Here is a 13709-nt window from a genome sequence, read left to right as displayed (position 1 = left end):
CAAGTTGGAATGTGTGCAGAGGAGGGCAAACAAGATGATGATCAAGCTCCTGGAAACCAAGGAATGGCTGAAAGAGCTGGGTATGTTTAGCCTGGAAAAGACGAGACTGAGGGGAGATATGATAGCCATCTTCAAATATCTGAAGGGCTGTCACATGGAAGAGGGAGCAAGCTTGTTTTCTCCTGCTCCGGAGAGTAGGACTCAAACCAATGGCTTCAAGTTACAAGAAAGAAGATTTTGACTAAACATCAGGAAGAACTTTCTGATATTAAGAGCTGTTTGACCGTTGAACAGACTTCCTTGGGATGTTGTGGATTATCCTTCCTTGGTGGTTTTGAAGCAGAGATTGGATGGCTACCTGCATCTAGTCCAGCCCCTTGCAAGGCTAGAATATCTGCTAAAGCATCCATGACAGATGGCCACCCAGTCTCTGCTTCAAAACCTCTGAGAGAGGAAACTGGTTTCCATAAGAAACTCTGACACTGCTTTTTGGAGAAGGGAACAAATGCCTTGACTCAGCTGGGGAACATTCCTGCAGAGCTTGCAAGATTTTGGAACCCAAGTTAAAATATTTGTTTTGGCAAGTTTTAGAGCAGGCTAGGGTTATTACATTCTGCGGTATGGGTTTTTGATTCTGAATTGATTGCTTTTATGCTTGTTGTGTTGTGATGCCAACCACACCAAGCTTTTGCAAAAATTGCAATGTTAATTACAGTAACAAGTTGGGAGTGGGGGAAGTACAGATACTGAAACTCTACCTAAATGTAACGTTTGCCTAAGGATGGAGACAGATCCAAGTTAGCAGCTGGATTTTATATTTTCAGAATTGGGAGATCAATTGTTGATCCTCCATTTTTGAAAATGTAAATTCCAGTGACTAATTCAGATTCGTTGCCAGCAATCTTTGGGGTAGTTCTAGGTGAAATACCACACCTGCATTGCATCTAGTAGACTGTAATTTGAATGTCTGCTATCTCCTTTCACATTCCATTTTAAGGTGCCACTAAATGCACCCTCCATGGTTTCAACACCAGCCAGCTTTTCTCCTCTTCCCTCTCACCACATCCATCTTCTGAGAGCTCAAAAACTTGTACACAATTTTGTGAGAAGATTTTCCTAATAGAGGTATTGCCGTAATGTTGATTTACATCTTATTGTAAATCCAAATGCATTCTTGCTGCGCCTTCCCTGTTCTACCTACTTGCTTCCCTCCCTTGCGCCAGGAGTGCATCTTCTTGTCTATCTGGTGTGGCAGGTGCTACTGTATAGCTGCCAGTATCATCCCATTCATTTTATTTTTGTGCTAGGCTTCTGAAATTGCTTTTCTTGAAAGGCCTTCAACCCAGTCCTTGACACTGTAGATACAATTTTGTGCTTCCAAATGAAGGCGCAGATAAATATGTACACTAATTGGAACCACTTAATGGTCCATCTGATGTCTGGGCACAGTTTTGAGTAGCTACATGTCATGAGAGCTATGTAGTGCACCTGTGACCCATGATGGATGATGCATCTGCCAAATTGGCCAGGACACATACTGAAGCTGTGTGCAAAGAGAGCCATCTATTTTTCAGCACTCTTGGGTTTGGGGGTATGTAAATTCTCTTGGAGGAATGAGTCACAAAATATAAGACCCAAATGGAGGAAATTAAAAAATCCATATTATTAACCTTCATATGAATTTGCATATGTTCTCACTCCCACATGTACCACCACACACACAGAAACACACACTATGTAAAAAAGTATGAAAACAAAGAATGATAGAGGAATCTTTTTTTTTTTAATAAGAATTTATTGGCATTTTTTCCTTATAACAACATACACCCATATCCACACCTACATTTATACACATACAAAACAAATACAATTATAAACCAAATACAAACATTGCCAGGATTCTTCTTCTTATTTAAGCATCTCGTAAAAAAAAAAATTCTATTTCTGAATCTTGACGGTTGACTTCCCCTACCTTTTCACCTTCGGTTTTATACCCCTAATCTGCTTTTTAACCTCTTCTTCTAAAAATTAAACACAATTATATATATAGAATTAGACAATCATCTTAATCGTCTTAGTCTATAAACTTAATCATCTTATACTAGATTTACTAGCAATACATCATCATAAATCTTCACAAATCGTTCTTATCAAATCTACACTATCTCCTCTGTTCTTTAATCTGCTGCTAATAACATAAAAACTTCAAATATCTCCTTTCTTATTAAGAAAAACTACATACAACTAACAGTCTTCACCCTCCGATTTCAGAATACCATAACAGACCGTTTTAGATTTTACTTAATACTTCACCCCACTCCCCCTCTATCCATTATCCTTCTCCTAGTGACGCCAGAACCAAACTTCCAGTTGCCTTCTTTTTCCAAATGTCCACAGATCCAGGCACAGTTCAGAACACTCCTTGCAACGAGCCTCAGGGTATCCATCTCATGATAGAGGAATCTTGTCTATGAATTCTCCTAAGACCTGTTAATGGAATTCCTATTTTACGTGTACCAAAAAAAAAAAAAAAAAGTATTCAAAGTATCGACCAAGCATTCTGATTTCAACATCACTAAGTTTGGCTTTGACTCCCAAAAAATTGTCTCAGACTAGGTCATTACTGAATTTGAGTTGGTCATAATGTGCAAGAAATTGTCTTGTTTTATTTACAGAGGGATGAGTGGATGTCCTTGGATTTTATGTCTGTGAAAACACTGTCTTCAGCAGCACTGAAGGCTGAAAAGCAAATGGAAAAATTACTGGAGAAACAGAAAGCGCAAGAAGATGAACAGGTATGTTAGGTTCTTAACTAGTGTAGTGCTGTGAGAGACTAGTAATTGTGGTACGTTTACGGTACTTATTAGCTGCCCTAAACAAAATTTGGATTTCTTCCATTTTGGGACTTTAGGTTTTTTTTTATTGAACTTTAGCATCAGGCATTGCTCTGCAAAATAAGTCATTGGTTCTTTGATTAACTTTCAGTAGACAACTTAATGTTTAAAACAGCTCCCCACTAAACAAACCTGTCCAACAATCCTGATTGTTTACTTGTTCTATATTGGGTTTCTGTTTTGGTGTCTAAAATATATCAGTCATATGGTAAGAATATTAGCAAAGCACTCTATCATTTATATCAAGATAGTTTAAGTAAACCAATTGTTCATTTACCTTTTATTTGAATCTTCGGTACTGCAAAGAAGTGATTGGATCACCGCCACCCTTATTTAATGCATTACAGGTTTGATGAAGCTAAATCACTCTTCATTTTCAGTTCAGTTAGGGGATTTTATATTTTTTAAATACTATTGATATTTTTGAACAAATTAAGATCCTTTATTGCTTAAAGTCACAAGCTATCACAATATAAGTAGAGCAAACAATCATTTCGACTCATTCACAAAAGAAATAAATAAAGGAAGCAAAACACACACACACACACACACACACAGGAAAAATAGGAAACAGAAAAATAGTATTCTCTCCAATACAGATCATATGTAGAGTAAGGTCTATAGGTATTTAAAAATGCCATCAAAAGAAAGGACACCTCAACTACCCACTTCCAGGTTTTTTGAATCCTGGCTCATATTTTACTTAGCTGCAAGAGCAAATTTTGTTTCTTTGGGTGGTAGCGAACACATATTTGCCTGCAAGCAAAATACATAACTGGTCCAGGAGGGCTGTATTTGAAAGGCACCAAAGGACACAATTAAGGAATTCATGCTTATGCTTATGGTGCTCATATAAAAGACCACTTAGTAGCAGTAGTGGCTGGCAGGGCAGTGGGGGGTCTCACAACTTCCAAACATGGTTTCTGCTCACTGGGAGGGTGAGGGGCAAGAGACCAGGAAGCTTGACACACTGTGGGTGTGGCGGTAGAGCCTATCTTCAGCTATTTACCACACATGCACCCCCTAACTTCTCCCCCTCTCCCTCCTGGTAAGCAGCAGTGGTGTGTGTGGTGTTGAGAAGCCGGGAGAGCAACTGGCAGCTGCTGCTTAGTAAGTAATGGGAGACATTCTCAACCTCGCTAGACTTCATCTTTTTGCAGCTGCATATTTTTAAAAGCGAAAGCATAACATTTATATATAAAAAAACTGGTGCTCCATACAGAATTATTTAAGATGCTGCTAGTATCAAAGTGCGTTTGGTATGGGGGTGAAGGGGGCTTCCACAAAGCTGCTGTCGATTTTGTTTCTGTTTTGTAAACAGGCCATACTTTCTGAAAGAGAGCTCAACCCCTACTGGAAAGATGGAGGCACAGGCTTGCCATCGCAAGAGAGCACATCAGCAAAAGGTAACATCTTTTTATACAAGTTATAGGGCAGCTCTGTCTCTCTTCTCTGCAACCCCTTATTCGTGCTAACAGAAAACCAAATATTTGCATGCAGATTCTACTACAATCTCTGGATTAAAATCTTAGCACATAGCCTTGCAGAATATAGTTTTAAAACCTTGAGTGGCTTGACCTTCAGTTTGTACAACGGAATTCTTGCTTGTGAACTAATTAAAACAGAAAACCTGATTGCGTTAGGACATGATGAACTGTTGTCATCTCATTTGGTCTCTTTTCATTCCATTACACACATTGTAGCTTTAAAATATTCAGCCGCTGAACTCTGTGAGTCCCATTTTCAGTGAAGTGAAATCGGGATGCAGTTGGTGAAGAATATTATTTATGTAACCTTTCCCCCCCCACTTCACTTCTTCCTCAAGGGTTATTTTGTCTGTTTGTGGTAAGAGCAGATGAAGGAAAAAAATGTACTTTTCAACATATTGTATCCACTTTATAAAATTGTACAAACAGTTGTGTTTTGAATGGTAGAGATTGTCATATAAAAGTTATTCCTCTGCCCTTTTAGAAAGACTTTAAGAGGAACAAATGCCATCTACCTATTACACCATCAAAAGAAATGTTTCGATATTTCAGTTCTGTGTATGTCCTATTAAAGAGCCTTCTTTGCTTGGAGGTGAAGAGAGGTGGAATAAACTACCAAGGTATCCTTCTGGGGTAGCTGTCTGAGTTAGGGGAGGGTGGCCCCGCTTTGCAATGGTTCCAGTCCTACTTGGATAGTCGTTTCCAGAGGGTGATGCTTGGGGAGTGCTCTTCAACCTTGTGGAATCTTGAATGTGGAGTTCCTCCAGGTTCGATTTTATCCCCCATGCTATTTAACATCTACCTGAAACCACCGGGTGGGGTAACCTGGAGTGTTGCAGTGCATTGTCAGCAATATGCTGATGACACACAGCTCTACTTCTCCTTTACATCTGCAGGTGAGGCAGTGAATGTACTGGGCTGTTGTCTTGCCTTGGTAACGGACTAGATGAGAGGCACTGAACTCAAGCTCAATCCAGATAAGCCTGAGGCACTGTTAGTGGGTGGTTGCCTAGACTGAATGTATGGGAGGTTGCCTGCTTTTGATGGGGTTACACTCCCTCTGAAGGAGTGAGCACGTAATTTGGGGGTGCTTCTGGATCCTTGGCTGTTGTTTGAGGCTCAGGTGGTCTCAGTAGTGCAGAGTGCCTTCCATCAACTTCAGCTGGTGCTCCTGTCTGGACAGGGATAGCTTAATTTCTGTTGTCAATGCTCTGGTAATCTCTAGGTTAGATTACCGCAATTTACTATATGTAGGGCTGCCTCTGAAGGTGGTTCAGAAATTTCAACTGGTGCATAATTTGGTGGCAAGGTTGCTCTCCAGGACACCTACTGCACTGTCTGACAATTAGATTCTGGTCTGAATTCAAAGTGCTGGTTTTGACCTATAAAGCCTTATGCAGTTCAGGACCGCAGTACCTCAAGGGCCACCTCTCTCCATATGAACTGATCTGGACTCTGCAATCATCATCTGAGATCATTCCTTGTGTGCCTCCTCTATAAGAGGTCTGGAGGGTGGGAACATGAGGGGGCCTTTTCTGTGGTGGCTCCCCATTTGTGTAGTCCAAAACATTTGGAAGGTACCAGGTTGGCAAAGGTTGTGATAGAGCCAAATGCTTCAGACCAAGAACTGCATTTGGGAAAGTAAGTAAGCAAGGGACATATTTGGGCAATTCAAGTTTAAATGGTTTAGATGTACATCTGTAAAAAGAGGAATGTATGAAATAGACCTCATGCTTCCTTTATGAATGCTGCCTTATCCGTGGTAATGAGTTTTCTTTCTATAGATCCCCTTTCCATGTTCCCAGTTTCTCAAGCAGAAACTGAATAACAATCTTCTTTCGGAGCCTGTTCTCTGAATTTGCTAGAATAATGATTGGCAAGAAGATGGGGAGCCTGTTAATTCTGCTCTCGACACATTTGAAATAGGACTAATATTAAAGCGAGTTGGGCTGTGTTTCCAAATAAGTGTAAGAACATGAGCTCAGAATGGAGAGCCGTGCCAGTGTGAAGTATATTTCTGGCAGAGCTAGCACATGTTACGTCTGTGACGCACGGCATATGTAGTTAGTGATAAGGTTATGATGTTAACTTGTAGTATGCAAATATCCCAATTAATTGCTTTCTTTTGTAGTGACAGCAGTCGAAGATGGTGGGTTAAGTTGGCTGAAGAAATCCTACCAAAGAATGAAGGAGCAGTCTGAGAGAGAGAAACGGGATTTGGAAGAAATTGTGGCTGAAAGATACGGCGTAAGTTCTGAAAGAGTACTATTTCCCCCTACCATAAAATATTAGTGCAGTGGGAAAAGGTTGTTCCCTTGTAAAGTTTCAATAAGTAAATCTACCTTGTCTCAAGCAAAAAAGAAGTAAAGAAAGGACCAATGAAATCCAATATTAATTCATATGGTTTCAGTAGATATTGATGTAGATATAAAATTATAATTTATAATTGGACTCACAGGTATAGGTCCAGTTCTATAAAAGTAAGTAAACACTTGGTTTGTGATAACATATAGTTTATGTTTGGTAGTGTTCACTTCGTGGTTGCTGTCCAGCTGTGTGTGCATTAGTCAGTGCTGTGCAAGTGTAGTCCTGTGCACAGAGTAACCTATCTGTATTGGGCCACACATTTCCTCCAGTATCTCTAAATGGTTTCCAGTGTATCAAGATCAGTACGTTGAAAACCAACACTTAGGATTGAATCCAGTGCAGCACTAAGTAACCATCCCATTAGTGCAAGGATTAAGGTTTGTGCAACGAGATCCCCCCCCCCCCCCCAAACACTCACCCAGCTCCATGGAGTTAGCTTTGGAATATCTCCTGTTAAAATCAGTGGGGCTTCTGAGTTTGGGATTAGAGAAAATGTGAATTGGCCAATAAATAGAGTTTTTTTAATGGTACTGTATAACACAGCCTTCCCCAACCTGCTGCCCTCCAGATGTTTTGGACTACAACTCCCAGAAGGGCTAGCCAGCACAGCTGTTCCAGCTTGGGCTGATGGGGGTGCTAATTCCAGACATGTGGAAGGCAAAGCTTTCCCAGACTGGTATAGTTGATGTAGCCTAGACTCTCAAGACTCCGTGTTTGGAAACTGTAATGCTTCTGAATACCTGCCACTGGAAATTGCAGGAGCGGTTTCCCAGAGGCATCTTGAGATGAGCCATTGGCCTTCTTATGTTCTTATGACTTGGGTTCAAATGCCTGCTCAGCTATGAAGCTCACTGGGTGACCTACCTGTCCAATTTGCATGGGATTGTTGTGAATGGAGGGAGGGAATCTGTGAGCTCCTTCAGGAAAGCATAGAATAACGAAGTATTGAATGATTTTAATGTTCTTGGGATGTTAGCAGACTTATATAGCTTGTGTGTCCATTTCAAACATAGTTCGTTTAAAAATGGACCACACTCTTTTTGCCATGCAGTTACGTTCTCAATTGCTGCTTTATGCTAAAATGTCATTTGCTTTCCCTTCTTTCTTGCAGTCAATGGAGCTATTTCAGTCAAGACTTGAAGAAGCCGAAAAAGCAGTAGCCCCCCAAAAAGCTTATTATAGGAGAGGCTGGCAGAAATGTAAATATTCAGGAAACGAATGTAGTACGAGACAGGAGGAGGAAAAAGGGGAGCAAGAGGAAAGCAGTATAGAAAAACGTGCAGTGAAAGAACGACTGGAGGGGAGATTTAATAAAGAACATTCTCCAGAACAGAGAAGTTACAAGAGAGACAGAACAACAGAAGACAGACAACCAAGGCATAGCAATAAAGGATTTCCCTATAGAACTGCAAAGGAGTCTTATCAGATAAGAAATTATGATAAACCTTTTTCAAGCTCTTTCAAAGCTGCATTTTTGAAACCTAATGATGATGGGGACCAAGGCAGTAGGCTGCAGAGTCCTGCATCCCAATTACTTGCTCCTAGTTTGATGAGTCGTGGTTTCAGAAAGCCTGGCTATAGCGATGATGCTACCCCAAGATGGCGTAAAGCACAACCCATGGAAGAGGATGCAAGAGCCACCCTGGATGGAAACCCATTAAAAACTGAAATGGCTGTTACCCATAGTGAGAAAGATTCAAGAAATAAACAGGGAGAGATAACAAAAGGTGCCGTTCCACGATGGCGCAAAGCACAACCCAAGGAAGAAGAAGCAAGACCCACCCTTGCTGAAAACTTATTAAATACTGAAATGGCTGTTACCAGTAGGGAGAAAGATTCAAGAGAGAAACAGGAAGAGTTCCCCAGAGGTGCTGTACCAAGAAAGGAGCCATTGGACAGCAAACCGTCTATGGGGTATTTAATTTAATTTAATTTTGTGGGAAGGTATTGACTAGTTTTGCTTGAGGTTTAATTTTTAGGATTGCAACCTTTTCGTTGTTGTTGATCATCACTTTTCTGCCTACATCCTGGTTAAGTACATGTCACGAGGCTTGTGTAATTTTAAAGAAAATAAACATATTTTTTTTTAAAGCTGGTGCTCAAATCAGCCTGGAAACAACTTCCCCGTTTATCTGGAAGTCCTTCCCCCTAATTCATGGAGCTCTGTAGTTAGTGGCAAGAGAAACATGCACTGGATTTGCTCAGGGGAACTTTAATCTATTTTTCAAATTCTGTAAGTTGAGAGCTGGCCTCGAAAGCAAATGAAGTTGGCTTTGAAAGCAAATGAAGCCTTGCAATTAAACAAAAGAGTGCCTGAAATTACACTCTGTGTTCCTGGTGGGATTAGGCTTCCTTCTCAGCCTGGCTACCATCCACACATAGGGCAATATTTGTTGTAGGGACTATCACTATTATATACCACCCTCCATCTGAAGATCACAGGGTATCTTACAGTATAAAGCCTAAACTCATAAAGGTGCCTGGTTACTTGAATAGAAAGGATGGGGGAGAGGAAACGTCAAAGGGCACTGGAAATAATTCATTTAGTCCAATATGCCCCTGACTTAATTTGAATGGATTTAAACCACTAGCCTCTTAAGACGTGTTCCAAGACTTGAAACACATTGGACTAAATCTTGTTCAGTGCTCTTTGGAGGTCTTTAATGTCTCCTGCCCTCTGGTCCTTGGATAAAAGAGGTGTAAAAAGAGGTGTAAAAAGTTTTAGGAAGCACAAAACAAATATCTAGGGTATGATGCCAGTGGGTGCTGTTAATCTCTGAACCTTTTTTTTTTTTTGGAAAAAATCCACAGAACCTTTAGGTTAAAAAGCTATTAGTCTTGGTATAAACTTTATCTCCTAGTAGTATGTTGATTTCATTTGTATGCAGACAACATGCTTTTCTTTTCAACTTGGATGGCAATTGAGTGTGTCTGTACACTGCGAAATAGGTTTTTTTTTTTTGTATTCTGCCCAAGAGAAGGGATGTGGAGCAAAGTGTTTCTGATTCTTCAGGGTGAACGGCACTACCTAGATGCGAAGTTGATGATACCACTTACTTGAAATACTTGGAAGGCTGAAACACTTTGTGCTACATTTACGATGCACATTTAGACAAACCTGAGTTGAGTGGATTCACTTTCTAACCTCTTTCTCCCAAGCATTTGCATTTCCTGTACAAAGAACTTTTAAGTCTTGAGAAACACGAACTTCATAGAATCATAGAATCTTAGAGTTGGAAGGGACCCCAAGGGTCTTCTAGTCCAACCCCCTGCAATGCAGGAACGTCAGCTAAAGCATCCATGACAGATGGCCATTCAACCTCTGCTTCAAAACCTCCAAGGAAGGAGAGTCCACCACTTCTTATGGGAGTCTGTTCCACTGCTGAACAGCTCTTACTGTCAGAAAGTTTTGCAACTTGAAGCCATTGGTTTGAGTCTTACTCTCCAGAGCAGGAGAAAACAAGCATGCTCCCTCCTCCATGTGACAGCCCTTAAGATATTTGAAGATAGCTATCATATCATATCAGATCCTGAAGTTGAGGCTCCAGTACTTTGGCCACCTCATGAGAAGAGAAGAATCCCTAGAAAAGACCCTGATGTTGGGAAAGATGGAGGGCACAAGGAGAAGGGGACGACAGAGGATGAGATGGTTGGACAGTGTTCTTGAAGCTACTAACATGAGTTTGGCCAAACTGCGAGAGGCAGTGAAGGATAGGCGTGCCTGGCGTACTCTGGTCCATGGGGTCACGAAGAGTCGGATACGACTGAACGACTGAACAACAAATCATATCTCCTCTCATTCTCCTTTTTTCTAGGCTAAACATACACAGCTCCTTCAAGCGCTCCTCATAAGGCTTAGTTTCCAGACCCTTTATCATCTTGGTTGTCCTCCTCTGCACATGTTCCAGCTTGTCAATATCCTTCTTAAATTGTGGTGCCCAGCATTGGACACAGCATTCCAAGTGTGGTCTAACCAAGGCAGAATAGAGTGGTACTATTACTTCCCTTGATCTGGACACGATACTTCTGTTGATGCAGCCTAGAATAGCATTAGCTTTTTTGCTGCTGCATCACACTGTTGACTCATGTTAAGCTTGTGGTCCACCAAAACCCCTAGATCCTTTTCACATGTACTGCTAAGTAAGCCAGGTGTCCTCCACCCTATATTTGTGCACCTGGTTCTTCCTGCCTAGGTGCAGAACCTTACATTTGTCCCTATCATAGCTGTCAACTTTTCCCTTTTCTTGCGAGGAATCCTATTCGGAATAAGGGAATTGCCCTTAAAAAAAGGGGAAAGTTGAAGGCTATGGTCCCTATTGAACTTCATTTTGTTAGCTTGCGCCCAGTTCTCCAGTCTGTTAAGGTCATTTTGAATTCTGATTCTGTCTTCTGTAGCGTTAGCTACCCCTCCCAGTTTGGTGTCATCTGCAAATTTGATGAGCATCACCTCAATTCCTTCATCCAATTCATTTATAAAGACATTGAACAACAATGGGCCTAGGACAACCCTGCGGCACCCCACTTGTCACTTTTTTTCAGGATGACGAGGGACCATTTATGACTACTCTTTGGGTTTGGTCAGTCAACCAGCTCCAAATCCACCTAACAGTTACCTCGTTCAACTCACATTTTATCAGATTCTTCGTGAGAATATCATGTGGGACATTGTCAAAAGCCTTATTGAAATCAAGATACACTATGGCCACAGCATTTCCCTGATCCACCAAGTTTTTAATTGCATTAAAAAAATCAGATTGGTCTGGCATGACTTATTTTTGAGAGACTCATGCTGGGTCTTAGTAATCACAGCATCTTTTTCTAAATGCTCACAGATCAACTGTTGAATTATCTGTTCTAGGACCTTCCCTGGTATCGATGTCAAGCTCACCGGTTGCTAGTTAGCTGGGTTTTTCTTTCCCCCATTTTTGAACATGGGGACAACATTTGCCCACCTCCAGTCTGTAGGGACTTCACCTGTTCTCCAAGAATTCTCAAAGATAATAGACAAAGACTCTGAAATTACACCTGCAAGCTCCTTTATTACCCTTGAATGCCGCTCATCAGGCCCTGGGGATTTCAATTCATTTAAAGTAGCTAGATGTTCCCTTACTACCTCTTTTCCTATCTTGGGCTGCAGCTCCCTCCTTACATCATTTATTCTTCTGGCCTCCTCCTCCTCCCAGAATCAGTGTCCAAGGTTGAGAGCATAGAAACAGTTTTGCAACTCTAATGACAAAGTGTGTTTTGTGACTGTCCTACTTCTGTGCATCACATCCCTCCAGGGGTTAGACTCTTGCAGTGGGCAATCTTTCTCCACCCTGGGGGCACCCCATCTATCTTGGTGCTCAATCTCAGCCAACTCAGCTCTATCAAGTAACTCTGCACGCTGTCCTTTTGCTTGAGGTGTGACTAGGCAGGCCTCAAGTTGCTGCACCTTCTCTTCCAGCAAGGCAACCAGCTTGCACTTGCCACAACTGTACTGTTGCTTGTTCTCCGGCAGAATGACAAACGCGGCACAAGTGTTACAGGTCACTGCAGCAGTGTGGCGTTTGCCTTTCTAGGGAATACACATAAGAGCAGGAGTGAAAAAGGGGTTAAGTGGCTGACCCTAGGCTGTCCAATAAACAGAGGGGGGGGGAGGAGCTAGGGGCAGCTGAAGGAGTCAGTTAGAGTAGAGAGTGGGGAGTTGAGGGAGTTGTTGAAGAGCAGTTGATCGAGGGAGTTGGTTGGTGGGTGGTTGTTGATTGTGAGGGTTGGTGGTGAGGTCTAGTGGTGAGCGTAGGCAGGGTTGTAACCAATATCTTGAGTTGTTGAAGTTTTTAAATAAACACTTATTATTTTGTTTAAAATTGCACCCTGACTGTGAAAGTTATTACCAGGGAGGGGATCCTGGTTGGTGGCAGCAAAGCGCCGTGGTGGCACAGGGATCAATAGTCCGTCAAACGACCGGGGACCCTGTGTGATCGCCACAAGCAGCTCCCTCGCCCCTCCATATTTCTGGTCCTATACACACCAAGAGACAGAACTCTGGGCCACCCCCGCTAAACGCCCTTGCAAACACCCCTGTTTCCGAGGTCTGTTCGCGAGCTCCCAGGATCTGCACTGAGCTAAGTTTGCTGCTAGTTGCTAACTCCTCTGTCAGCCTGGGACTGAGGAGTACAACTTGCGATGTATTGGGTAGCCCACTAGAAATGCATTGGATTTGGCCTCGAAGCATTGGCAAAAATGATGTGTCCTTGCTTAAATTTAATTACAGAATTAAGTTTAAGGTGCTATCCAGTAGGCTTTTCCGTGTGCTATTTTGAGGCTAGGGCAAGGAGAAGGTTATAATACAGTGGAAATAAAATGCATGGTTAAAAAAAAAATAACAAGCCACTGTAGAGCCATTAACTAGAGCCAGTTACCAGTTCTTCTAAAGAAAGAATTTCTTTAGTCTCAAATAGCTGTGGAATTGTAATTGAAGGGGTCGGATTTGGAAGAGAACCCCTAAAGATGTTTCTACCATGACTTGGAGCTACTAAAATGTGCACACCAAACCTTCACTACTTAGTTTGCTCATTAAGTTCATCCTTGAACAAAGTAGCCTCTCTTTATAATGAGGAGGAGAGACAAATATTGATTCAGTTGTCTTTAAGTTTTAATTAAATATTTAGAAGCCTTAATTAGCTCCCCATTAATTTTTTTCTTCAAGCTGCTTTCATCTTTATGAAGTCCTGCAGCCAAAAACATTAAGAAAAGGGGAGTGGTGTGGGGGGAATGGGAAGAAAAAAATCATGAGCTTGGTGCTGTAATGTGTGCAGATATCAACCATACATGTTTCTGTAATACTACAAGAGTATAAAAATCTGACACAGTAACACATCAGACAATGATTACTTTATTAATGAATTGTGATAAGGGGGTGGCTTATATTGTTAAGGGCGTATAAAATTCTCAATAGTGTTTTACATCTGCAGAAGCA

The 13709-nt window shown here is 41.5% G+C and overlaps 1 protein-coding gene across 1 annotated transcript in view; it reads left to right on the top strand.

Annotated features, from left to right (window-relative positions):
- The window catches only part of CWF19L2 (CWF19 like cell cycle control factor 2), a 71744-nt gene that overhangs the window by 14801 nt on the left and 43234 nt on the right, over positions 1 to 13709 (top strand). Inside the window, exons 5-8 of the mRNA XM_033146222.1 lie at positions 2676 to 2795; positions 4216 to 4300; positions 6513 to 6628; positions 7860 to 8662. Of these exons, the coding sequence (XP_033002113.1) occupies positions 2676 to 2795; positions 4216 to 4300; positions 6513 to 6628; positions 7860 to 8662 (1124 nt within the window). The remainder of the gene's footprint in view (positions 1 to 2675; positions 2796 to 4215; positions 4301 to 6512; positions 6629 to 7859; positions 8663 to 13709) is intronic.

The sequence above is a fragment of the Lacerta agilis genome, chromosome 4, assembly GCF_009819535.1.
Source record: "Lacerta agilis isolate rLacAgi1 chromosome 4, rLacAgi1.pri, whole genome shotgun sequence".
NCBI lineage: Eukaryota > Metazoa > Chordata > Lepidosauria > Squamata > Lacertidae > Lacerta > Lacerta agilis.
Note: the sequence above shows the minus strand (reverse complement) of the source record. Positions and strands in the feature narration are given on the sequence as shown.